The sequence below is a fragment of the Natator depressus genome, chromosome 2 (genome assembly GCF_965152275.1).
Source record: "Natator depressus isolate rNatDep1 chromosome 2, rNatDep2.hap1, whole genome shotgun sequence".
NCBI lineage: Eukaryota > Metazoa > Chordata > Testudines > Cheloniidae > Natator > Natator depressus.
In genome coordinates, this window is record NC_134235.1 from 208,735,899 (window position 1) to 208,763,449 (window position 27,551).

Sequence of the window (27,551 nt, forward strand, 5' to 3'; positions counted from 1 at the left end):
CAGCCAGGATGCCCACTGATCCTAGCTGATGTGAAACAATAAGCTTCTAGCCCAAGTGACAGAGTTTCTGCCATCCAACCAAGTCTTGCAGCTGAATAAATGGCTGTCGTGGAGCCAATATCTGTGATGCACTTTAGCCTTCAGGGCCATTGGATGACATAGGAGGCCAGAATAAAAACAGCACCTTTGGTTGTCGCCACCATTTTCCTTTTCATGTACTGATCAAACTAACATCCTCCTCCCCATAATCAGCACATTCTTGAAAGTGATTTACATCAGCTTCTTCAGTGCTGCCTAGTATACCAGGAATATGGGATTCCCCTTGCTACCCTGCTGAATACCAGGACACAGCCATATTCTACTGTGGCACAAAGATTATAGGCAGATGCCAGCAGTGAAGGACAGAAGAAAATTAACTGGATCAATTATAATGAAATAAATGAACAAACATCTTTAAAACATCTGTGTAAACAGAAACAGGACTGAGACCACAGACTCACTTCACATAAGCCATGGAACAGCAAATAGATAGTAGTGACCTGGAACTATTTGAACTGGTAACCTAGAACTAATTACAAATACCCTAAGCCAACCAGGTTTCAGTAGCTAAGCCAACCAGTCACTCATGGGTAGAAACTTGGGTCTCCCTGGAGATTTCAGATCTGCTGAAAACAAGTGAAATGTGTTTATAAGTCTCTCTGGTCTCAGAAAGACCGTTTACTATCAAAAGCCATCATCCAATTTGACAGTATCAGCAAACAAACAAGCTGAAGGTAGATGAAGAGCAGGAGTGTCACACCTTTTGAAAACAGTGTGGTGGCACAGTTGTGTGCGCATGCGCAAGACTACAGAATTCCTGTTTAAGACTACGTCTGCTTGTACCTACAACCATCATTCTCTGCCCTCATAAAAATTCAGTTCCAATATTTAGCTAAAAATGTAGCTGAACAACAAAAAATCCACTATTTTGCACTTGGAACATGTACTCAAAAGTAATAGAAATGGTAGAGTTATGAGAAAAAATTAGACACAGGAACTAAATAAAGTTTATAAGGAAGATGTGACATTTGGCATTAAACAAATGTCAACCCAATATTCTTTACCGTAGCTCCAGCATTTTGCTGGCATTAGGTCTATAACACTCATTTGGACTCTGATTTAGAGCATATAAGCTACAAAAAGTATTGTACTTCAAAAGTATTGACTTGGAACTTTTAATAGAGATTACAAATATAATTTCTTCATGAAAAAACACTGTACTCCAATACACTGTATAGAGCGTGCATGAAATTCTAAGAAATGCAGCAACCGATGACACAGATTGTCAACCTGTGCATCATAACAACTGGGAGAAAAGGATGTTGTGACTAGCCTCCATTTTTTTCTGGCTAAGTGGGGGTGGGGAAGGGATCGAAACTTTTATAACAAGGGGTCATAGGTATGGAAAATATTGCAAATGCACATCACTGAACTATTGGCCCCTATTCAGTACACCATATAAGTAAGTGCCTAAAGTTAGGCACATGCCTAAGTGCTTTCTTGAATTGGGGCTCTGAGGATGGTGGATTTGCAATAATAGTAGAGCCCATTCTAGTGGTCAAGCATTACAAAAATTAGATAGGTCTAAATCCAGGACAGTAAAAAGTCTCATTACCTGCCTGAAAGATGAGAATGGCTCCAAGATGGAGGGGGAAAGATTTGCCTGCATATGATTCTCTGCACTAAAATGAAGTGAATGTTCCTGCACTGACAGAAAATGCACCCAGAGAAGGAATAAAAATACCTTCAGTTACAGAAATGACAATCACGTCTTTCCTTTCATTTCTGAGAAACATCATTGGTAATTCACTCATGCCTCCAGTGTTTGTAAGGGATAATATTCTCCTGTCAGTGCAGAGATGCTCAATTAAGCAATCAGCCAGGACAGGGTGTAGTTAATGATAACCCTCTGAAGAAACGGGAACACTGGGGATGATTTATTTTCGCTACAGTATTTCTGATTAAAGATTATGACAATTATTTTTTACATGCTGTAATAGTTTCAGTTGAATTTTGTGGTTGGCATGGTTCTGTGTTGTTACATCCTCTGCCCCGGGTGATGTCAGTCCTGGAGATCCAGAGGTGGTTTCCCTGCCAGTGCAGCTAACTACTACTCCAGCCACCCACCACCAGAACCCCAGGTTAAATCAATCATGAGAGGGAGAGGTCCCAAGGCACACTTCATTAAGGTGTCTTCACTGCAGACTTAACTTGAACTATAACTCAAGTATTGCCCCTAGCTCAAGTTCTGTCCATACACAAAAACCCTTAACTTGAGTGAGGTGGTGCTTTTAACTTGAGTTAAGGGGCCCATAAGGTGGTACAGGCTACAACTTCAGTTTAGCGCAACTTGTCACACTGTAGCTCATGTGTTGTTTCGCAGTGTGGCTGCTCTCACTTGAGGTAGGCTAACTTGAAAGGAGTTAACTTAAGTTAACTGTAGCAAAGACAGAACCTTAGATGGGGCTTTTTGATTATCTTTATAATTATGCAAGTAATGTTACCCACAGTTTAACTGTGGCAAACTGCTTGCATTTCTTTTGTGTGTATTTTCTGCTGTGAAAGGTTCATAAGCCACCTTCCACTTGCTAGGGAAGATAATTGGAATAACTGAGTAGAAATAATGAAATTTACCTCATAGAAAATTGTGTGTAAATTAAGCGTGAAGATCTCCTTAAGTGGAGGATTAATAGATTGCATGTTCAGAGAGGTGGTTCAAATTGGTCTATTATAAAGACTCCAAAATGAAGACGAGCAAAATAAAATCATTAACATCTTTAAGGCTTCAGTCAGGTGCAGCAAGTGAGTGTATATCTCCCATGGGAACTCCCAATTATTTCAGTCTCTTTATGGGGTTCTGCAAAGCCAGAAACGTCCTCAGGAACTTAATAAAATGTAGCTTTAGTGGCCTTTAAAGAACAGAAAAAAGGTTTTATTCCATGTTAGGAACATTTGTTCTTCAAGGATGAAATCCTGGCCTCACTGAAGTCAACAGAAGTTTGGATGTAGACCACAGCTTGGCCAAGATTTCACCCCGGGTCTCTAAGTTAGAGATAAATTTAGTAGAGCTACAGGAGATTCTGTGCTTAATGAACGTGGTATAATATGCAATCCAATATTACTTACATTCAGTCTTTTCCCCACTACAGTTCAGCCAGAAATGAAGATGTTTTATTCAAGGAAAGTGTGGGCCCCTTACTGAATGAGGGAGGCAACCTCGTGACAGAGGATGTGGAAAAAGCTAATGTAGTCAATGCTTTTTTTGCCTCTGTCTTCACGAACGAGATCAGCTCCCAGACTACTACACTGGGCAGCACAGCATGGGGAGGAGGTGACCAGCCCTCTGTGGAGAAAGAAGTGGTTCGGGACTATTTAGAAAAGCTGGATGAGCACAAGTCCATAGGGCCACACGCACTGCATCCAAGAGACTAAAGGAGTTGGTGGATGTGATTGCAGAGCCATTGGCCATGATCTTTGAAAACTGGTGGTGATCAGGTGAGGTCCCGGACGACTGGAAAAAGTGCCCATCTTTAAAAAAGGGAAGAAGGAGGATCCTGGGAACTACAGGCCAGTCAGCCTCACCTCAGTCCCTGGAAAAATCATGGAGCAGGTCCTCAAGGAATCAATTCTAAAGCACTTACAGGACAGTAAAGTGATTAGGAACAGTCAGCATGGATTCACCAAGGGCAAGTCATGCCTGACTAATCTAATTGCCTTCTGTGACAAGATAACTGGCTCTGTGGATGAGGGGAAAGCAGTGAATGTGTTATTCCTTGACTTTAGCAAAGCTTTTGACACCGTCTCCCACAGTATTGTTGCCAGCAAGTTAAAGTAGTATGGGCTGGATGAACGGACTATAAGGTGGATAGAAAGCTGGCTAGATCGTCGGGCTCAGCGGGTAGTGATCAATGGCTCCATGTCTAGTTGGCAACCGGTATCAAGCGGAGTGCCCCAAGGGTCGGTCCTGGGGCCGGTTTTGTTCAATATCTTCATTAATGATCTGGAGGATGGCGTGGACTGCACCCTCAGCAAGTTTGCAGATGACACTGAACTGGGAGGACAGGTAGATACGCTGGAGGGTTGGGATAGGATACAGAGGGCCTAGACAAATTAGAGGATTGGGCCAAAAGAAATCTGATGAGGTTCAACAAGGACAAATGCACTTAGGACAGAAGAATCCTATGCACCGCTACAGACTAGGGACCGAATAGCTAGACAGCAATTCTGGAGAAAAGGACCTAGGGGTTACAGTGGACGAGAAGCTGGATATGAGTCAACAGTGTGCCCTTGTTGCCAAGAAGGCTAATGGCATTTTGGGCTATATAAGTAGGGGCGTTGCCAGCAGATCGAGGGACGTGATCGTCCCCCTCTATTCGACATTGGTGAGGCCTCATCTGGAGTACTGTGTCCAGTTTTGGGCCCCACACTACAAGAAGGATGTGGAAAAACTGGAAAGCGTCCAGCGGAGGGCAACAAAAATGATTAGGGGACTGGAACACATGACTTATGAGGAGAGGCTGAGGGAAACTGGGATTGTTTAGTCTGCTGAAAAGAAGAATGAGGGGGACTTTGATAGCTGCTTTCAACTACCTGAAAGGGGGTTCCAAAGAGGATGGCTCTAGACTGTTCTCAGTGGTAGCAGATGACTGAACAAGGAGTAACGGTCTCAATTTGCAGTGGGGGAGGTTTAGATTGGATATTAGGAAAAAACTTTTTCACTAGGAGGGTGGTGAAGCACTGGAATGCGTTACCTAGGGAGGTGGTGGAATCTCCTTCCTTTGAGGTTTTTAAGGTCAGGCTTGACAAAGCCCTGGCTGGGATGATTTAGTTGGGGCTTGGTCCTGCTTTGAGCAGGGGGTTGGACTAGATGACCTCCTGAGGTCCCTTCCAACCCTGATATTTTATGATTTAGAATGGACTGAAAGCTTACATCATCCTACGTATGATGGCTGGCCAGTAGAGATCTGGGGGAAGAGTGAGGCTTATTAATTTTTTGTTAGACCTGTGTTGCTGTTGGGGTTGTATTGTCAGTGAGCAATTACCAGCCTCTGTTTATCATTAATTGTACTTTTAAGAGTGTAAAGGGTGCTCTTTTACATATTTCTTATAAATATAAATAAAATATATACACAGAACAGAACATTTTTGGTCTTTTGCACTGTTAAGAGGCTTGATCCTTCTCATGTTGAAGTCAATAGCAAACTCCCAACATATTCAAGAGGATTTGAATCCGGTCTTAAAGGCTCTACATGGCCGAGAATTTATTATAATTAGAGCTCTAATACATAACTTCTTAAAGGTCTTGTTTTATTATTGGTTCCTGGCTTTAAGACTTTCAAATGCTTTTACTGCTAAACTGACAGTGGATCAGCAATGTGGAGGTCCTTATAAATAATTACCAAATTTGACTACCAGTTTCTAATTATATCAACTAAAAGATTATATATGCAAAAACTTTCTTCACCAGTAATGAAAGATTAGAACCAGGACCCTCCAGCTGAGGCCAAAATGAACACCATACGGATCAGGGGTTGTTCAAAACTTGCTTAAGGCTCACCTGCAGACTCCTCTGATCCTGATGTTGCTCTGTTCATCTGGCTGGACTGTGTTGATCTAAGTTACACCGAGGTGCAGTGGGAGCGGGAGAGTCGGGGAAGGGAAAACCTATTGCCTAGGGCTGGCATAGCTCAGGGATATCCTAGTCACGTCCCTTTCCGTGCTGTGCCAGCAGCAGGGAGGCATAATAACGTAGGGGCCCCTAGATATCTCTAAATCACTCAAGGATCTCCTTCACATGAGGATGATCCTCTCTGGGCTGGTTAAATTGGCTTTAAAGGTCAGATTGGCACAAAGCTGCCACACTGCATGAAGAAATCTGGACCTATATCTGTACATTACAAAAGGGACAGATTTTAGAGTAAGAACATAGAGTCTCAGGTTTTCCAGTTTACATTCAGACAGACACTCTATATTTTGCTGATACATTAAGAGAAAATTCCAGATTATCCTCTTAGAAAGCAATTCAGGTTTATGGGGCTATTTTAGCCAGAAGCATGGGGAAATATAATAAAATTAGGATTATAATTTAGATGTTAGGAATGCCCCTGCAGGTAGTCCAAGGAAGACACTATCAAAATCACAAACAATTAGGTACCTAACTTTCATTGTCCAACTACCATTTGCACCTTTGAAAAACTCCCTTGTAATGAATAATGTTCCACAGAGTGAGAATCCAGGGTGTCACACTGTGCACTACCCAAGAGAGTTCTGAGGGATAGTTGCTGGCATTTCTTAATCCCAACCATAGCTATTCCATATGCTGTGTTGATTCACCATACAAAGAAGATGATCAGGTACTCTGAAATCTCTCCAATTCATGGCCCATCCATTTTACGACTTGGAGATCCCAATTAAACCACAGTGGCCTTTGGGCCAAAGATAATCAGTCCTTCAGTGAGGGGAAAGAGGAGCTGCTGTCCTCTCCACACCACCACAGCTCTTGGTAACCTGGTGGACTTCTTAGCTAGTAGGTGATTGCACACGTGAAACTACAGAGATGCGTAGACCTCACAAATCTCCAAGACTCTGATGAAATAACCTGTTTGTAGCAATGGTAGGGGTGGATGCAAGTTCCACCCCTGAAATGGAGATGGTGACAGTCTAACCATGCAACAGACATGGCCCAATATCTAAAATATCCATGCCAGACTCAAATATTAAGTAGGGGTACATGGCTAGCCTTAGAGAAGCTATTCCTGACCCTCTGGGTAAAACCCAGGGAATATATTGCTTGCAGGAAGCCACGGACTGGCCCATGAAAGCAGATGTTGACATGCATATAGAAATGCTAGAGGACAATAATCCATGAGGCCTTCAACACCATACAGTCTCTGTTAAATTCAGCCTGGAGTCTATTTCCAAGCAAGTATGAATATAAAAACCCTTCTTTATCATCATTATTGGTGGACCTTGTGACAGATCTGAGATCTGACAGGCATGTCAGCACTCTGATCACTGTAGCCTCAATTAGTTCCCCCCATAATCAGTGGCTGATTAAATAATTAGCTAATCAGAAGGAGAAGCTGGGAAGGTAAAGGACTAATTAGCCCTCAGCTGACCTACCTGATAAAAAGCCAGGAAGGAAGGGTTACAAGAGAGAGGAAGACAGGGCTAGCTGAACCTGGAATGAAGGAGCTCCCTAGAGAGAGGGAGACCACCTTTCCTCCTAGCACCCTGGCAAAGAAGAGCTGAAAGAAGTAGAGTTAAAACTGTGATGTTGCACTGTACTGAGGTTGGTGGACAGGCTTATAATAAAATACAACCCGCATCAGAAGATGGGGACAGCATGGCTGTCCCAGTCCTGACTGTAGTCACTGCTATATTCTGAATTGGGCTCAAACTGGCAAAGAAAGAGTCTATTACTTGTTATAATTTCTCATCAGATATACATTTCCTCATAAAAGCAACAGAAATATATTAAAGATATTATCCATAACAGCTGTACAAATAATTCTCAATAGCTTTGTTCCTCATGCATTTACATTGTTACTTATTTAAATTCATTTTTGGTCCCCTACACCACAAACTAAAGACAAATCTACTTAAACTATTTATGTTATCATTTGTGGCACTTAACTTAAATAACATGCAGAAAAGTACCATGCTCATCCAGCATATACAGAGTGAACTAAGGATGGAATACAATCTACTGAGGATGCATGAAAGAAAAATCAAATTAGCAATTTGTGTCTTGTTAAGTCTTAATTTTTCTCAAAAGGTACATTTTCTATTTTTTTAAGCTACTAGGGTCAGTTTATGTAGACATAATAAGGATAGGAATAAATATTGTTGACTCACTTATTTCTGCTTTCTGAAAATCTATATGAATACTTTAGTCAACAGCTCTGTGTATTTTTGAAAGTATACGTGAACACACAATATGAACAAAAAAAAATCTATACTGAGCATTTCTAGTCACACTGATTTTCCCCCTTCAACTATTTATAGCAAGAATGTCAGAACAAACTGCTTATCACCCACCTCTCACATGCAGTGCAAGACTATTAGTCTCTATGACAACCTGAACTGAATAAACCTACTAAGAAGACATCTATACTACAAAAATGAAATCCTGGAAATAATGGCTTCTCCAAGGATCTGACAGTGCCTAGCTATGGCCTGATCCTGCTTCCATTAAAGTCAAGGCAAGATTTGCCAGTGACATCAATGGGAACAGAATAATGCCCATATAAAAGCCAAAAGACCTTGATCACTATTCTTTTCAAGATAACATTGATCACCCCCTTCCTTCCCCCATACAGGTGAGGCAGCTGCACGTATCACAGTCGTGACTCCATGATTTAGGGCTACCCAGCACCAGCATAGGTTAGAGCAGGAGGAATTTGCTTTAGCTTACTGCTGTTATTAGGTCCTTGATGCCAGCAGGTCTAGCAGAACTCAGGTCTACCATATCTATTCCAACACGCAAAATGCCTGTAAACGCCCCCCCCTGCACACAAACACACACTTACATCATTGGTGAGGGGGTGGCTTGTGTAAGAAGTGCCCATGCCCACCTCCTCCATCTCTACGGCAATGGAGAATCTCCTCATACAGGGGCAATTCTATCTCTGGCTGGTTTAAGTGGTTTCTGCGCAGACCAGAGAGATCAGCTTCAGAATCTAAATACATGCCAAACTTACTCATTATCTTAGTACAGTGTGTTCCAGTAGGCACAGGACACAATGTTCTCTGTACAGCGTACTAAGGCGGATATGGACATATACCTTTGTAAAAGAGTACCACTATCTTCTGAAAGGCTTTCATAAAGTGGATGTTGTCATAACAGTATTCCTGAACCTTCTGGAGAAGAATTAGCTCTGAATGGCCTTGGGTGCTGAACACAGCCAGCAGGGGTGCATATTGCTGGAAGAGGGGGGGAAAAAAGGCAAATTATTTTATATAGAAATACTGAAAGTGAAAAATCACAGACACCATTACTACGATTTAACTCCTTGTAAATTTCATCTTTGGAAAAACAATCACCTAGAGAAAGATGTGGTTGCTACACTGACACCTAGATTTTATTGCCAATAATGTTCACTTGCATTAGTGCCATTTACACAAATACACAAGCTTTTGTAAGACAGTGCTGGGGCACTTGCAATGGATTATTTTAATGTTTCACTTTGCTATTGAATTGTGTAAAGTGAAGTTATAAGACCCATTATGTCAGAGTATGGTTATTTGTATGCTGTTTGGTACAACAGAAGATAAGCAACTATGATATATGATGTTTCAACAATATTCTGGATGCTACATGTTGCAAAGAGAGCACCAACAATGTCACACACCCAGAACTGATGCTCCTGATAATCTGAAATCCCCAGTTTCACGGAGGCTTATAGAGATCATAATAAATCCAGTATGTGAAAACCATTAACTTGAACATGCTGTGGCATGAATTAGAAGAAGTGACCTTTCCTTGTGCAAAGAACACAATAGCTTTTCCAGTACACAAAAATAAACCATTTAATACGGTACACTGGCAAGTTAGTAATGGTCCTTTTTATGACCTTAACCATAACAATTAAAGATCCAAAGAAAAAAGGTAGCTGCTCATAAAAGGTCAGAACTCCATTTTGTTATGGAAATACTTCTCTTCCCTTTGAAGAAGGAAGTTATGCCAGTTACGGCCTTATTTTCATGTGATCGTTCCTTCTAAATAGTCAGAATTTACCTTTCTTGCTTTCTCATTTCTTTCCCTCTCATTACGGGGTTGTATTGTATTGAAATCAGTGGGACTACTTGCAACCTTAAACTTAAGCACATGCTTAAGTGGTTTTTCTTCAGTACTGGGGCCAGGGTACTCGGCCCCTTACAATTCTGAGCCTGAGGGGAGACAAACTTCACCTGGTCTGCCCCATTGCCCAAATGTACATTTTCAAAGCTACTGCCTACATCATTGCCTAGATTGGTGCAAATTTCATTCCTCAACATGTCCTTTTCACACCAAAGGGGTCACTTCAATATAAATGTGTTCATAGACTGAATTAAATAGCTTCACAGTGGGTCAGATCCTGAAGTTCTTACTTAATAAGGTCAACGGGAAGAGGACTGAGTAAAAACTTCATAAGGACTTGGGCCAAGTATTCATGTTTCTTTTGAAAATTGATTCATCAGCTATTCTCCTTGGCAGAGACACAAGCTACACAGTTTGTGTAATAAGAGCTTGGTAATTTGAGGTACAGTATTGCAAGGATCTTTTTTTCTAACTTTTATTTAAGCCCCCACCAAGCAATTACAACCACAAAAATTGCTAGAACTTAGTTAATATTAGCAAGTAAAATATTCACTCTCCCCCTCAGTATACGCAAATATTTATCAACAGTGCGGTTGTCATCACTTTGGCAACAACAGTGCCAGCCCTGAAGTGCAAGCTTGGGCTATTGAGATCCTTCCCTCTTTGGCCCTTCAATTGTCCAGCATTTGTTTAATTGGATAAAGATGTTGAGAGACATAACAATACATGCTACGTGTCTCTATTCAATAATGTCAATGGGACTCCGATATTGTCCAGAGATTAATGTCTCCTGCTGCTACATAAATACTAAGGAGTTTATTTTAAAAAAATACTTTTCAACCACATTGTAAAGTATTTGTATCCTTATGAGGTCACCTTATGTTCCTCAGTACTTTGGCCAAAAGCGATGACAGTCACCATACAGCAGGCACAGGGCATTATTCCTCATATATGCAAGATGTTGTTCTAATACTTAATATCAATGTCACACCAGGTTCTATGCCTTCCTGATTTAAACGTCCAAAAAAAAGTTTACTGACACCTGTGGAGTATTTTCTTGTTTACAATCTTGGCACATGCACATACATACACACACATACACACACACCTTTAGATGTTTAAGTGCTTGTTCTGCAACCAGCTCTTCCTTCTTGTTCCATTCAACGGCATTCATTATACAGGTCCACAGGAGTCCAATCACTGCAGGCTCTGGCAGATCGTTTCTCTTCATTTCCTCTTTTACATAAAGCACTACCTGGTTGAAGAAAGAAACTTCCCACAATAGTTTGTACAGTTAGATAAAATTCTGAACTATAAATACACTAAGGTATGGATTATAACAGGGAAAAAAAAGTGGAATTAGCTGCAATCACATAAGAAAGGCATGGTTTTTCCTTAAAATACCTTATAGAGTAAAACTTGTTCATTTTTCAAGTCTTTATGTACAATGTAAAACTAAAATAATTCTAGCACCATTCTTGACAGCACAGAAGCCCTGTGATTATGTTTTTGTGTAGAATTAAAATAGGAGTAAATTAAATAATTCTAAGATGGGTAGAGAAAGCCTGTGGGGTATATACATATTTCCCTATAGTCACTGTTCATTTAAGTCTTTGCCTAATTGAGTAACAGTATGAATATAAAAATAAAAAACCTCTCCCCACCTCTTTAATTGGACATTCCTGAGACAGACGTTCCTGTAGCTCTTTTTGAAGTTCTTTACGAGTCCCCAGTGACTGCTGGACTCGGAGGAAATCTGAGAGCTCTTTTAGCCGTGCATCAGTGAAGTACTTCGCAAAATGCTCCACATTCTGCCGATTGGCTGGAAATAGTTCCTAGGAGGCAGAGAATGCTTCTCTGTTAAATAAACTACCAAGAAAGCTTATGGTGAGGAAGGAGAACTGGTTAAAAGAAAATTAATGCTTGCATTTTCAGTGGAGAAACCACATCAATTTTTATATAGACTTGTTTTAGAGATAGTTGGTAACAGAGAAAAAACTACAACTCTTCAGGTTATATACAAAGAAAAGACAAGTAATTTACAAATTAATATTAAGTCTGCATATTCATGAAAAAACCTTGAGTTTAAAATAATATTTCAAAACATAGACCATAAAGCCATCATGCTAAGATCAGAGACTATGAACACAGAGCATTTCTATATATTTACATTTTGAGAGAATATATCAGTGTGTTATTTACCATATACTGCACAAAAGCGAATAGGCATATTTCTGAGAGCCATCCAATAAATATGGAAAATTATTGCATTAAATGGACAGGACACCATTAAAATAACTCATTCACAAGTGTGGCATCATTCAGCCCATACAATTCACAGCAACAGCAGACCAGTGAATTATGAGAATCCAACCATGAAAAAAAACAGACGACAACTCTCAAGTCTGCTACTACAACTAGCACGTCCTCTTGTCAGGGAGGGGATGGCAGTTATTTACAGACCAGTTCCCGGTGTCTGAAAGAACGATTCGTGATCTGGATAACAGGCCTTACGACAGACACTAAAGGAGCACACACTATGTACTTATCTATCTTGGTCTACAAGTACCTACACAGGAGATATCATCTGATACTGAAGCCTTTTAATCTAGTAGACAATAGCATTATACATTATCCAGTTGCTAAAAGCTGAAGATAGCAATGTTCAAACAGGAAATAATACATAAAGATTTTTTTTTTAAAACTATGTGGGTAATTAGTTATTGGAACAGATTACCAGAGATATGGTAAATTTTTCATCACTTGGACTTTTTAAAATCAAGATTTGATGTCTTTACAGAAAAATATGATCTAGTTTAGTTGCACATTGGGCTAGAAGAAGGAATTACTGGGTGAAACTCTCTGGTCCGTGTTATGCAGAAAGTCAGATTTATAATCTGGCTTTATAATCTATGAATCCAAGAGTCTTCAGGCAAATGCAAGAAGAGACCTGCACATTAGACAGCAAGAATCAACTATTTCTTCCCAGGAACCCACAATTCTCAACACTTCAGGCTGTTGATCCAAGAATTATCTGCATGAACCGCAAGGCCATTGGCCTGACCACACACTGCTCCTAGTGGTTCTGCAGCTATCGTTTTAGAACCACTGACTACCAAAAAGCTTAGTCTTGTATTCACTTTATGATGATATCCCAACACTATTTCACAATTTTAAATTACAGAGCTATAATTCATTTTCAAGAGTATAATAATTTCATAAACCACTGCAGCTTCACTCATGGTTTTCTGCAACTAACAAACTACGTCAATAAAATAAAATCCTCAATACACACATACTGGTTATTTGTACTCTGTTATTACCAGAGTTTCAGTGGACAGTAACAAATAGAAGTTAGTTAATTCTCTGGCTTCTTAAACTATATTCTTCAGTCTTCCTGCTATGGAAAAACAAAAGTGGATCGGAAAAAAGTTACAGGACCTGATGCTTTAACAATGATGCAGGGACAGTAGCTCTAACATTATTACTGTGATTCAAAATATGTCAATTTTTTGGGAGGGAGCATTAGTGGGAATTAACATTTATAACAAAGTAGCATCTGCCTTACATATCCTCCTCTTCCTAAAACAAACAACAAAAACTCCCAGAAAATACATGGTACTTACTAGCAATCGCTTGTCTAAGTTGGCTTTTCTTAAAGAGGAGGTAACTGAGTTGGCATCTTTCTCTGCCATCCATGCTTTGAAAAGCTTTACAGCAAAAGATGCCGCAATTCCTATTTAAGAAAATAAAGTAAACAAGAACATACACTTCAGCAACTTTTGGAATGAATTAGCAATGCTTGAGAGATTTTAACAAACTAGGTAGAAAGCAAGATTGTGTGTTCTGTGGATTCTTTGTCAAAGATAACAAGCATTTACAGTTTGTGTTTAGATTATTTTTATTTTAAATGCAATCTTATTTTTTTTAATTACTTTGCAAAGTTCACAAGTACTTTCAAACATGCTGTTTTTATATCTGCATTGGACCAATCAGATTTCCCCAATTGTTTTCCTTGGAATTGGTCTTGTTTTCATTTATAGACTATGTTAATTGTTGGATCACATTAAAGAAGTTCTGTATTAAAATCACAAATGAGTTTGATTCCCCATAATTTAAATTCCAGGGTATTACTAATTAAGAGGTCTTTTGGTTTTTGGTACTGTTTCTCTCCCTCTGTGTGTGAAACTTGCAAGCTGCTAATTGCGTTAGTACATTCTAAGACAGAGTCTGTTCTCAAAGCAATTCACAGAGAGAGAGACCCAAAGCAATACCCTAAACAGAACCAGCACCCAGAGACTCCCCGCCCTTTTGTTGTATTAACAATTGTGATTAAAATAGAGGTAGAGAATGTATGTGGATGGGTGCTTGGTGTGGATAATAACTGAATGATCAGGGGGGTGCCAGCCTAAGAATCCAGTGTCCATCGGCTGAAGAAGGCGTCAAGTGGAAATAACCAGACGACCCCCGGAGGGCAGACTGGAATCCACCCATCAGCCTCAAGAATGGGAGAACCAAAGAATAAGATAACATCTGGCAGCACAGAGCCGTCAGGAATGTGCTATCTGCTGATTGATTCAGCAACAGCATGATGAAGCAATTCCCATAGGCTGGCATAGGAAGAAATTCCTATAAAAATGGACTCTGGAAAGTGAGAACTTCGGGGGGTCTGATTCTGCAAACCAACTTCCAGGAGCATCAGATGAGCATCTGACAAGGCCCTGCTCCCTCCTCATGTCCAGGCCACCTGGCCAGTGGCTTGGCATGAGCAACTCTAAGGCTGGTAACTATGATAACAACCTTGCAGAACGTGTGTGTGTGTGTGTGTGTGTGTGTGTGAATAAATATAAGATTGAATGGAATGTTATAGCTATAACTAACTGCTTACTAAGATTCTTTTTGCATTCACAATAAATGTGGTATTTTGCCTTTTTCCCTTTAATAAGATCCTGCTGGTTTTTATTTTATGGGTATAACACAACGATTTAAAAAAAAACAAATACATTAATTTTGACAGATTTAAATAGGGAAAGAGTTTAAGTAGAAGAATACTTGACTGTCTAAATAATTTAAAAGAAATTAAATTACGCACTGGAGGAAACTTGATGAAAACTCTCCAGAGTTATACAGTAAGTGCTTTATTATGATAAACCAAACACTACTTCCTTTGTAATTGGTTTAGCTTAGTGAAGAAAAAATATATAGTATGTATTATTTTTTCTTCTGTGTTCCTGTATCTAGAATCACCATGGGATTGTAGCTATTCAAAACACTTATGTAATATCTTAAAGTAGGAGTGCATTCTCTTTGAAATTGCATAGGGTTTTTTACAGGTAACTTTAATGACTTTTTTTGTTGTGTTTGCACAATGTCTAGCCCAGTGGGGTTCTGGCACATAACTACAGCACCTGGGTGCTAACATCATAAAAATAAACAACAGCTGCCCCACCGGCTCCCAAATATTCATCATCATCTCCCTCACCTCAAAATCATCTGGTTTTAAAATGAAAATAGGACATAGCTAGGTAGGAAGCAAGCATGACACAGTTATTTGCCAATTTACAGATGCTCATTTTCTCTCTTTTCATTTGTAGCGAACCATAAACTATCTTCTGAAAAGATTATTCCCTGAGCATCCCCAAAGAGAAAGAAATAATATGCACGATTTTCAATGACATTGGTATGGCAGTTTTTCCAATCTTATGTAGTGGAACGTTGGCTGTGGGGCATGAGCATGAGACGAGTGCTAAATGGAACTGCAGATGCTCAACACCTCTCAGGATCAGGCCTAAGACTTTTTACTTTGCATTTTTGTTTTATATTAGTGTGTCAAGTTGAAACGGACATGAAGCAAACATACAGTTACATAGCCTCTGATTATTCAGCAGTGAGAAAGAGTGTGTTCGACTAACACAAGAACAATGCATGCTTATGATTATGTATCTGCAAAATAGCTCATTTTTAACCACAGCTCACTCTACCAAAGTTTAAAAAAATTAATTATGCATTCCAAAACTGAATTTGGATAAAAGACAACATAAGTCATTTACAGTTAGAAATCATTATCCACAGTTTATGTACATACCACTCACTATAGAATATGACATTCTAGAAAACTCAGGAGAGGGACACATTCCATTTTGTGACCATAAGGATTTTTCATGCAGCAATGCCTTTCAGCACAGCTATTACCAGGATTTTGCTTTAAACACATCTTTTCTACTGAAAGTCTGATACCTCACAGCAGCTACTTGGGCCACATGATACTTCATTGTATGGTACAGATCAAGAGTGTGTAACATCAAAAGGCTGACTGGCTGCAAAAAGCAACAGAAAAAACATGCAAGTTTTGGGGCAAATATATGCCAAGAACCAAAAGCACTAGGAATAAGTAAGGAGCTGTCAAAAGTTTAAAAAGCCTAAGAATATGGGTTCCTAATGTAAGGTTTTTTGCTCTGGTTTTACACAGGGCATAAAAATTGTATCCTTCAACATTAATTTGAAATTTGGCATTCAAGGTAAAAATAAATCCTAAGCTTTTGTGTTTTCAGATGCCTCTTGTGCTCCTGTAACTAAAAAAGGCTGCCATTTAAAAGCACTACAGGCCATTACCCTAAAACATAGATTAGTGCTTTTGTTTGGATTTTCTCCTAGATTTATTCCCATCGTGAAAGCTGTGGGTGATGGCAGAGCAGGGCTGCAGCTGTGGCCTTTCTTTCTGTAGCATTTAGAAAACAAACGTAATTAGGGTTAGCATGCAGTAAAGGAGAACATGTTCCACTCAGAGCTGCTTTAAACAGTTGCAGTATTTTGCAGTGAACACAGCTTCATTTTAAAAAATACCTTTGTAAAAAAGAAAAGTACAACATTGCCAGTATGTGTATGAGTTATGATGGGAAACCCACATTCACAGACCAATCTGTTGTGGGGGGAAAGCATCTGGAAAAATATTAAGTCTCCAAAGCAGAAGAAATATCACAATGCACCATAAGATTGAAAGAACAGTTACTTACCCTACCGTGGCTGTTCAAGGTTATGTAACACTATCAATCCCATTGTAGGTGCACAGGTGCCTCATTCATGCGAGTTCAGATTTTTTTAATAGGAGTGTCCACTGGGGTCACATAAGTGCACTGTGCTTTTTTGTGCTCCCATGCAAGAACATAAAGGGCAGAGTGGCCATGACCTTCCTTCATGTATCAAAGACTTTGTTTGCTTAGGAATCAAAGTGGGGATGGCGGGCAGGTGCAGGAATCCACACTAACACCACCTTGAAGAACACCGTTAACACAGGGTAACTGTTCTTTCTTCTTCGAGTATGGGTCTGTGTTGATCTGACTGGGAAGCAGTACCCACCCAGGATGGTGAGAAATGAAGAATTTCAGCTGTACCTAACAGTGATTGAAGTATTGCTCTCCTGAAGTTGGACTTACAGCTATGCCCGACGCATAGCATTTGAGAAAGATCAGTGGGCTGCTCCATGTTGCAGACTTGATGTTTTATGGAAAAGATACACCAGCCAGATGGTAACACAGTATTGTGTTATGGAGAGTGCCCTTAATAGAGCTGAACAAAAGGTTGCCCTACTTTAAAATGCAATAAGTAGCCAAGGATCTTGGCATTGGGGCCTGGATAGGATCCAGACCATGTTGGACTGCCCTTACTGAGAACCATTTCTATTTAGAAGGTTTTTCAGGTGGATGTTTCTCTCTCTGTATCAGGATTTCCTTGACCTATTGGGAGCAGTCCGTGTCCATGATACTCAGCCAGCCAACAGCCATGCTACCAAATGCAGTGACTATGGGTCTGGGTAAAGCATCTGGCCATGGGACTGAGAGATCAGGTCTGGACAGTCTGGGAGCTGGATCTGGGACGGATTGTCATCTGTAATAGGTATATATCAGCCAAAACTGCCTCAGCCCATATTAGCTACAAGAATGAGTTTTTGATCTTGGAAATCACTCTGGGTATCAAGGGAATCAGTAGACAGGCACAGAGAAGGCCTCTTTTATACTGCAGGGGGGAAGGCATCTGGCAATAATCCTACAGTTAGACCCCATCTGGAGCAAAAGTTCTCACACTTGGCATTGTCTCTGATAACAAACAAGTATTATGGGGGTTCACTAATGATCTGCATGGACCATTCATGATTGAGCATGGGTTACGTGCTCAGGAAGTCTGCTGGCTGATGCTGACTGCCAGGTGAGCTGCATCTCCATAGGACTTGCGAGTCCTTGCGAGTCCTTGCAGAGAAGGATTTGTATACCAAACACCTATCTACCAAGGATGTGTCTCTCCCCCAGACAGAACAGGCATCAATTATGCCCATCAATCAGGGGGGATGTCAGTCACAGATCAGGCAGGGTTTAAACCCTGAGGGTTTAGAGCAGTGGTCCCCAAACTTTTTATGTCATGAGCCCCCCCTTACCCATAATGGACTTTGTCCACTTTCCCCCGGGAGCTGTGGTTGGGAGTGGGGCCAGAGCCGCAGCCAGGGCTGGAGCCTGAGCCGGAGCCGGAGCCGGGGCTGGGGCCAGGAGCACAGCTGCAGCTGGAACTGCAGCTGGAGCTGGATCTGCAGCTGTGGCTATGGCCAGGGGAGAGCAGAGCTGGGTGACACACCCTCCCAACCCCTCCCTGAGGGCTGGCCTGGGCCCCACTTTGCCCCCTCAAATGTTCCTCCATGCCTCCTTAAGAGGGACACACCCCACGGATTGGGAACCACTGGTTTAGAGTCTGCCATGATGGTTGGTGTGAGGTGTCTCACTCTGCTGTGCAGGGCTAGCTATTTTTTATTTTTTATTTTTTTTGGAGGGGGAGGCATTATTAATATATGTTGTTTGCAATGTAGCTGTTGCTGTGATGGTCCCACGGTATAAGAGACCCCCACTATTGACCTGAAGAAGAGCTCTGTGGAGTTAAAAAAACTTGTCTCTTCTTTCACCAACAGAAGTTAGCGCATTAAAAAGATATTACGTCGCCCACGTTGTCTCTAATATTAACGTATGTTCTACAAAACACATTTCTCCCCAAACCTATTAAAGCTAAAATCAGAAAAAAAAACATTTTAAAAATAAAAAACACACCACACAAAAAATTTACCTTCTTTGACAATGTTGTCAGTGAAAAGGCTTGTCAATATGGTGGCAGGAAGTGTTCCATTGCCTAACAGGATCCCAGTGAGCATTGCTAACTTTGTCTGCTCCGTTTCAGAAAAGGCTTTAAGGAACAACAGGAGCTGTGGATCAGATCAGACAAACAGGCATATCTGAGCCACAGAGAATGACAATGTGTCATAAAGAACATTAAGGGCCAGATTATGAACCCCTTACTTCTAAAACAGTCCCATTGAAGTCAATGGGAATGCTAGTGGAATAAAGTGCTACTCATAACAGAATCTGGCCTGAAGAGTTTAGCATCAGACATTGCCACATTTACAGGAAATGCAATTACAACAGATTCTCTCGGAGCTAAAATTCAAAATAATTTACTAACTTAAGCAATACTGATATTTTTGATAAAGCTGACAAAGGGGTAGGGGCTCTGGGAGAGAGTTTGGGTGCAGGCTCTGGGAGGGAGTTTGGGTGCGGGACGGGGTGCAAACTCTGGGCTGAGGCAGGGGTGAGGACTCTGGATGGGCAACACTTCCCTTGGGTGGCTCCCGAAAATCGACTGGCACATCTCTCTGGCAGTGGCTCCTAGGTGGGGAGGTCAGGGGATCTCCACGCACTGCCCCTGCCCATAGGCAATTCCCGGCCAATGGGAGTTGCGGAGTCGGTGCTTGGGGTGGGGGAAGCATACGGAGACCCCCTGGCACCCTCACCAGGGCTGCAGGGACATGCCGACTGTTTCCAGGAGCGGCGCGGAGTCAGGGAGCCTATCTTAGCCCTGCTGTGCCGCCGGACTTTTAGCGCCTAAAATCTCTCGGTTTGGCTTCAGTAGCCTCCGGGAGATAGAGGGAGGGAGAGATGTTGAGGGAAGGATGGGGAAGAGTTGATCAGCAGGGCCCACGGACCCCCAAGAGTAACCTCAGGGATCCTAGTTTGAGAAATGCTGCCACAGATCATCTCACTGAAGAATATAAAACCACTCACAGGGTAAGGCACTACTTCACTTGAGTAAGAGTGACAGATCTGTCCTTCAGTGTTTAAAGTTAAGGATGGTTTCTTGTTAAGGGCCTGATCCATAGACCGCTGAAGTCAATGGGAGGCTTTTAGCAGAGTATTTCTATTGACTTCATTTGGCTAATCAGAGTCTTTCCACTGATGACTTCAATGGGATTTGGATCAGGCCCTACAGTTGCAGTTCCTTTACTGACTCAAAAGTTTCAAGTATGCTACGAGAACACAGAAATAGGAGAGCTTCCAGTTCTCCCTATAGGGATTGGGGGCAGGGAATGCAATTACAACAGATTCTCTCTCAGCTGAAATTCAAAATAATTTCTTAACTTAAGCAATACTGATATTCTTGATAAAGCTGACAAAAGGAAATGCAGGAATCTAAGTTGCTTCTGAGACCTCATCATTCCCGTTACTAATTACAGTAAGGCAGCAAATTGGTTTGAGAAGAAAATACAAGCTTTCCTGCCGTGTGAAGCAAAAGAAGATTGTGATTCAAACAGAAAACATAAGAAAATCTGAGATGAAGAAGACTAGAAGATTTATAAATATATGGGTGAGAAAATACTTGGCTATGCTGTTTTTTCCAAAGAAGGTGCAGACTGACTCCAGAGTAGCATGGCAGCTAACTGGTTAGCAGGAAAAGTTATTTAAAGAATGTTATCAAAACCAACAGATCCAGGTAGGGGAAAAATGGAATTTATATTTTATAGTACCGATCTAAAATGTCAGGTTTCAGAGTAACAGCCGTGTTAGTCTGTATTCGTAAAAAGAAAAAAGAAAAGGAGTACTTGTGGCACCTTAGAGACTAACCAGTTTATTTGAGCATGAGCTTTCGTGAGCTACAGCTCACTTCATCGGATGCATAGCATATCGTGGAAACTGCAGAAGACATTATATACACACAGAGACCATGAAACAAAACTTCCTCCCACCCCACTGTCCTGCTGCTAACAGCTTATCTAAAGTGATCATCAAGGAAGGCCATTTCCAGCACAAATCCAGGTTTTCTCACCCTTCCCCCCACACAGACACACATACAAACTCACTCTCCTGCTGGTAATAGCCCATCCCTCTTTGAAACCTCTCTTTATAATGCGCATGATAATCAAGGTGGGTCATTTCCAGCACTAATCCAGGTTTTCTCACCACCCCCTCTCCCCCACACACACCCCCCTCCAAAAACCACACACACAAACTCACTCTCCTGCTGGCAATAGCTCATCTTACAATGTGCACAGCAATAATCCAAGTTTAACCATAACGTCTTGGGGGGGGGGTTTGTAGGAAAAAAACAAGGGGAGATAGGCTACCTTGCATAATGACTTAGCCACTCCCAGTCTCTATTCAAGCCCAAATTAATAGTATCCAATTTGCAAATGAATTCCAATTCAGCAGTTTCTCGCTGGAGTCTGGATTTGAAGTTTTTTTGCTTTAAGATAGCGACCCTCATGTCTGTGATTGCGTGACCAGAGAGATTGAAGTGTTCTCCGACTGGTTTATGAATGTTATAATTCTTAACATCTGATTTGTGTCCATTTATTCTTTTACGTAGAGACTGTCCAGTTTGACCAATGTACATGGCAGAGGGGCATTGCTGGCACATGATGGCATATATCACATTGGTGGATGTGCAGGTGAACGAGCCTCTGATAGTGTGGCTGATGTTGTTAGGCCCTGTGATGGTGTTCCCTGAATAGATATGTGGGCACAGTTGGCAATGGGCTTTGTTGCAGGGATAGGTTCCTGCATTAAGTCATTATGCAAGGTAGCCTATCTCCCCTTGTTTTTTTCCTACAAACCCCCCCCCCCCCCAAGACGTTCTGGTTAAACTTGGATTATTGCTGTGCACATTGTAAGATGAGCTATTGCCAGCAGGAGAGTGAGTTTGTGTGTGTGGTTTTTGGAGGGGGGTGTGTGGGGGGGGGTGGTGGTGAGAAAACCTGGATTAGTGCTGGAAATGACCCACCTTGATTATCATGCACATTATAAAGAGAGGTTTCAAAGAGGGATGGGCTATTACCAGCAGGAGAGTGAGTTTGTATGTGTGTCTGTGTGGGGGGAAGGGTGAGAAAACCTGGATTTGTGCTGGAAATGGCCTTCCTTGATGATCACTTTAGATAAGCTGTTAGCAGCAGGACAGTGGGGTGGGAGGAAGTTTTGTTTCATGGTCTCTGTGTGTATATAATGTCTTCTGCAGTTTCCACGATATGCTATGCATCCGATGAAGTGAGCTGTAGCTCACGAAAGCTCATGCTCAAATAAACTGGTTAGTCTCTAAGGTGCCACAAGTACTCCTTTTCTTTTTTCTTTTGATCTAAAATGTGCATTTTAAATTGCATTTGTTTAATCTACTGTAACCGTGAATTACGATTAATAGCCACAGGAACACTGACATCAGGAGACCTATTAATATTCTGTATATAGAGCCCAAAGTGTTCAGACAATAAGCACGCTGGAAAATGCCAATGGTAAAATAATGGCCAGGGTCAAAACTCTCAGAAGCCAGAACATTTAGTGTGAGAGCTGAAATCTATTTTTAAAATATTCCAATATAATGCCAGTACAAATTATCTGATGGATGGCCATGGGGACTTAAGTCTTCTTTATCCAAGCCTATAAATGTGCTACCTGAAACGTAACCTTGAGAAAGTGAAAGTAATTCAGAACTTCCAGTCTGAGACTGCCAGCAAAGTTGTTAGTAAGAGGGAGGCATCTTTAGTTTTCCCCTACAGTTATTTGCTTTTCCTGCTACATCACCCATCTCTTTGGTCCCCATTTTGGCGAATAAAGGAGGATTATGTATACCCATTGGAAGCCAAATTGGGTGCATTCCCCATTTTAGCACTTCAAACCAGTATTAATTTCTGACCATCCTACTCTTGATGTGCCGCTTGCATTGTTGTGCATGTAACCTACAAAAATCCCTGGGACAAATTCAGTAAAGTTGCACCCATTCACATCAGGTCTGAATTCTGGGCAAAAAGCTGCTATTTTTAAAGCCACTACTACTGACAGAAGAGTTCTACACTCCTATAGGCTGCACAGAAAGGGAGATTATAAAGGGAACAAACATCTTTAACTACCAAAGCACTAATAATAATAATAGGAACACATTGCTATTATTCAGAAACATTTTTTCACAAACATTTGAAAAATGACACAGGGAAAAAACTCTGTTACATCTCTTTCCATAGAGCGTCATTCCTAGTAGGAAAAAAAATCATGTATTATAGTATTAAAAACCTACAACATTAACATTTATAAATCCTTCTGAATTTCAGAAATCTACAAATTGAGCTTTAGCATTTCTTGAAAGGTTATTGCAAGATCTGAAGTCACATAATATTGTTTAAGTGTTTCCTGTTTCTTCTCACACCACACCCCCAACCAAACATTCTTCTTACAAAGGTCTTTTGGGACAGGTTCTAATTAAAAAGTTATTTAAGTTTATTACATTTCAATATCTTTGGGGCAGGGACCTTGCCTTCCTGCTTGCAAATGCCTAATACACTGTTGAAGGGTAAGAATATTTGAACTAATAAAGTTAAAAAAAGATAGCTCTGGGAACCTAATGTACAGGATCATTTTCTTAGTTCCAGGGTATTATTATATAATCCTCATTTAGCTGCAAAATGCAGCCTAAATTAATTATTAAGGAAAAACTTCAAAATCTTTTATTAACCCACTTAGGAACAATAAAAAAACCCAAGATATTCAGATTTAAGCTGTTGTTAAAGTAATCGGCAACGAAAATCCGTAAGAGCTCTTCCTTTACTAAACATTGTTACTAACCTCTGTTGGGGAGTTACAAAATGCTCAAGTTATTTCAGAAGAGTTCTGAACCTCCCACTGGGTTCTAAGTGGTTTATAAACGTACTGATAGACTGTATTTGGTTCTGAATGCAAATTGGTTCCCAATATGAAAAACAAGAAGTATGACTGACTCCAGTATTATATTTGTAGCACATCTAAAACTCCTACTTATTTCAGTGGAAGTTTTAACTGCATAATGGGCCCAGGATCAGGTCTACTGTGCTGTGTTACAAGACATTTTTTTTTTTTAAACCTAAAGTGAAGTTCTGTGCAGTATAAGCTATCCACACATATCCTATGTAAACAAAAAGGTATATGGACTTCTCTTGTAATCTGGAAAAGCACAAAGATTGAGAAGACTGTATGCCTCCATCCACCTACAAAGTGCAGTTATTCCCGAATAACCCCACTTCCTGAAGTGTGTTATTGCTTTAAGATTCACAGAATTGTTTTAAAAATACTTGTCAGCATTGCAAAATAAAGCACTTTACATATCCACAGAGAAGCACAGCAAGCTACCTACAATACCCCATGATTGTGTCAGTTCTGTTCTACTCAGCATCTTATGCCTAATCCATATTTGATCTCTCAGAAAGCCACCTTTCTGGTATCCTTCTACATAGTTTCAGAGCAGTTACTTTCATTAGGGAAAGAGGAAAAATGACCCAAGTTCCTTGTACCATATCCCACTACTTACACATACTCCTATACGCCTCATTAACATTTACCAGTGCAGGTACAAAAATCTACACATCTGCCCTTTAGCATGATGTTTATAATGTTCTTCCCTCCCTCCCCCGCTTCCATGACTGGAGGGATGTTAATAGGCCACCTCACCTTGAATGGTCCCTTGAAATATGTGTTAACTATTTATGCTAAACAATCTGTGTTCTACCTTGTATTTAGCGGTGACACTCAGAGTACCTTTCCTAGACCTGAGGAAGAGCTCTGTGGAAGCTCGAAAGCTTGTCTCTCTCACCAACAGAAGCTAGTCCAATAAAAGCTATTATCTCACCCACCTTGTCTCTCTTACTTGGGCTGTGACAGTTCACCAGGTTGCCTATTTACATACAGGATCTGTGAATTACTGGCATGAACTTTAACTGACAATATTAATAATAGAGGGTTAGCAAATTTAATCACTGTGCAAGGACACCCTTTCCAACAATTTTTGAAATTCCTTGCATGAAATAAAAGTCTAGATTAAAGATTGCTCATCAGAGAGAAATTGCTACTGAAATCTGTGGCATACTTATGCAATTGGGAGAAAGTCCTTATAAAAAAAAATCCTCTTTTTTAAGTCTCTTTTTCAATAAGATTTGAAAGCCAAAAGCAGACATGAAAGGGAATTGCTTCTCAAGGTGCACAGGACTATCAGTGATCTTTTGTAATAATTATGAACAGGAAGAAATATAATATGACCCACTGAAAGCAAGCACTAGAGTGCACATGGCCACCTGAGCCAATCTCACCCTAAAAAAAAAAAAAAATTTAAACATTCCCTAAATACCACCTGCTTGAGTAAAGTGAGACTGCTGGTCTGGCCCTGATTTTCAGCATGACTTTCCTACTCCAGTGGAACTTTCCACCAGCACTAGCTGAACACTCTAAATTGGATGATGCAACTGCCAGAGTATCAATTTCACTGCTGGGACAGTCACAAACCATTTCTTGTGGTATCATCAAGGCATCACTTCTCATGTCTTTCTAAGAGTAATGTAGATTTATCTCCCTTTTCAACTACCAATTTCCATAGGAACATGTTTTAGGAGAAATCCTGTTTATCAACATCCAGGCATGCATTTTATTGCACATTAAGGAAGACACAGTAAATATCTGATGGGAAAAGGTCTAACATACTGAAATACCACCACAATGAATTACTCTATTGGTTGGATTGTGGCTACTTGCAGCGTAGGTGCACAAAAAAGAACGAAGTGGACACAATGAGCCTTCTTTGTGATCCAGTACAAAGGGCAACCATGGTGCTATTAGGGAGCACAGGCCCTAATCCTTGCCAGCGTCCTCATGGGTTCCAGTTCTCTGAAATGGGATGGAGAAGAGAAGGGTGCCCCTTCCCTCTCCCCTGGCACTGGCAAATAGAGCACCAGAGTAGGCTCTTGATAGCTCTCATCCAACTACTAATCTAACCCAGCCTGATATCTAATTAAATTGTGAGGCCTGAGAAGACCACAGCCTGGGGAGGTACGGCTGAAAGGTACCGGTAAGTCTTATTTGTTAATCTGAAGTAAGCAAAAATAACCAGATTTGCAGTCCTGGAGACTAATACCCTCCAGTAATCCACAAGGATTAGCGAGCAGCAGTGCAAGATTTCCCTCAGGGCTCTGACAACATGCTTCAACCCTAATATCAAACAGCCACCATGAATGGTAAGAAAAATATTTCCACACCCAGTTAAGTGTTGGAATAATAAATGTATATAATTTAAATTATATAATTAAATAATAAATAAACGTGTTAGTCTCTAAGGTGCCACAAGTGCTCCTTTTCTTTTTGCGGATACAGACTAACACGGCTGCTACTCTGGAATCTCTACTGACATTGCTGACAAGGGTAACTATAAATCTTTTTTCAGCTGAGTTACTTGCCACTGGAGATGGGATTGATACCAGTTCACATGTGCTAGAACACCAGCAATCCATTTTAGGTAGCTACTTTATCACTACTGATTTGAACTGATGATTATCAATCCATTAGCCCTTTTTTTTTTTTAAAAGCTTCAAATTACTTTGTATTGACCACAACCTGTAACTGGCATGATTGTGCAATATGCACTCTTAAAAATGCACAAAACTCGAAGTAAAGCAAGTTACAAAGCAAGTTAAAAAGAAGAGGCAGTTTGAAGTGACATGGTATTCCTTTGTTAAATATGCAGAACGCTTTCTGTAATTTGAATGCAATGAGTCAACATTTCTCATTTCAACGATTATAATAATTAACAGCAAGAACATCAGATTTATGTAGGGAGCAGAGGTAAATTGAGTTCTACAATGAGTGATGCACTAAGCAATCAGCATCAGTTAAAAGGTATATGGACCACAACTATAAAAATAGCCTCGTGAACTAGCAAGAATGTGCAAATAAGAGCCAATATCCCTAAGCCACTGTATTTGTAAAGGGAGTCAGTTTGACATCAGAAAGACACTCCCTCACTTTTTCTGTGCATGATATTTAATACTTGGAACAGTATTCCATATTCTTGCTCATTTTTATTAAATGGAGGTATTTTAACCACAGGAGAAGTTATACCCACATCAGCGCTGGACACAGTTTTATTATTCTAACCATTAATCTATGATATATTTTATATTATTTCTGGCCAGAAGAGTGTAAAAGTGCAAACATTTCTTCACAGATTTCTTCAGCCTTCCATGTAATTCAATAAATGCCACAATTCAAAACATGACCACCACATTCACTGAAGTCTAAAGTAAGCAAATACAACAACAACTCTGCCAATGTGATACTTGCTCTTACCATGTCACAGACATGCACTCAAAGCCTCCTAAACACCTAAGGGCTCATTCTGCAACCTATACACACCAGACTAGTCACGACTCATACAAGCAGTCTCACTTCAATGCATGGTAAATTTGCATTCACTACATAGAAAATATATACTAGGAGTTTGATACAACTCTGGGTTCTGTTGATATAGGGCCTTGGTGGTGAAATTCATCCCAATGAGTGCTCTCCAGGTGGTTCCATAGCCATCAAGCACCACAGGCTGAGATGAGAAAGTGGCGGGCACAGGT

The 27,551-nt window shown here is 40.6% G+C and overlaps 1 protein-coding gene and 1 long non-coding RNA gene across 9 annotated transcripts in view; one reads left to right on the forward strand and one right to left on the reverse strand.

Moving 5' to 3' along the window:
• The window catches only part of LOC141983102 (uncharacterized), a 40,091-nt gene extending 35,034 nt beyond the window's left edge, over nt 1-5,057 (forward strand). For 3 of the 4 annotated variants that reach the window (XR_012638298.1, XR_012638296.1, XR_012638297.1), the window contains exon 6: nt 3,189-5,057. This is a non-coding gene — a long non-coding RNA (uncharacterized LOC141983102). The remainder of the gene's footprint in view (nt 1-3,188) is intronic. The other variant, XR_012638299.1, reaches the window with a different exon arrangement.
• The window catches only part of BZW2 (basic leucine zipper and W2 domains 2), a 78,532-nt gene that overhangs the window by 5,694 nt on the left and 45,287 nt on the right, over nt 1-27,551 (reverse strand). For all 5 annotated transcript variants that reach the window (XM_074945821.1, XM_074945822.1, XM_074945823.1 and 2 more), the window contains 5 exons: nt 18,944-19,079; nt 13,468-13,577; nt 11,506-11,676; nt 10,950-11,096; nt 8,826-8,964 (listed from right to left, as the gene is read on the reverse strand). In XM_074945821.1, coding sequence (XP_074801922.1) covers nt 8,826-8,964; nt 10,950-11,096; nt 11,506-11,676; nt 13,468-13,577; nt 18,944-19,079 — 703 coding nt within the window. The remainder of the gene's footprint in view (nt 1-8,825; nt 8,965-10,949; nt 11,097-11,505; nt 11,677-13,467; nt 13,578-18,943; nt 19,080-27,551) is intronic.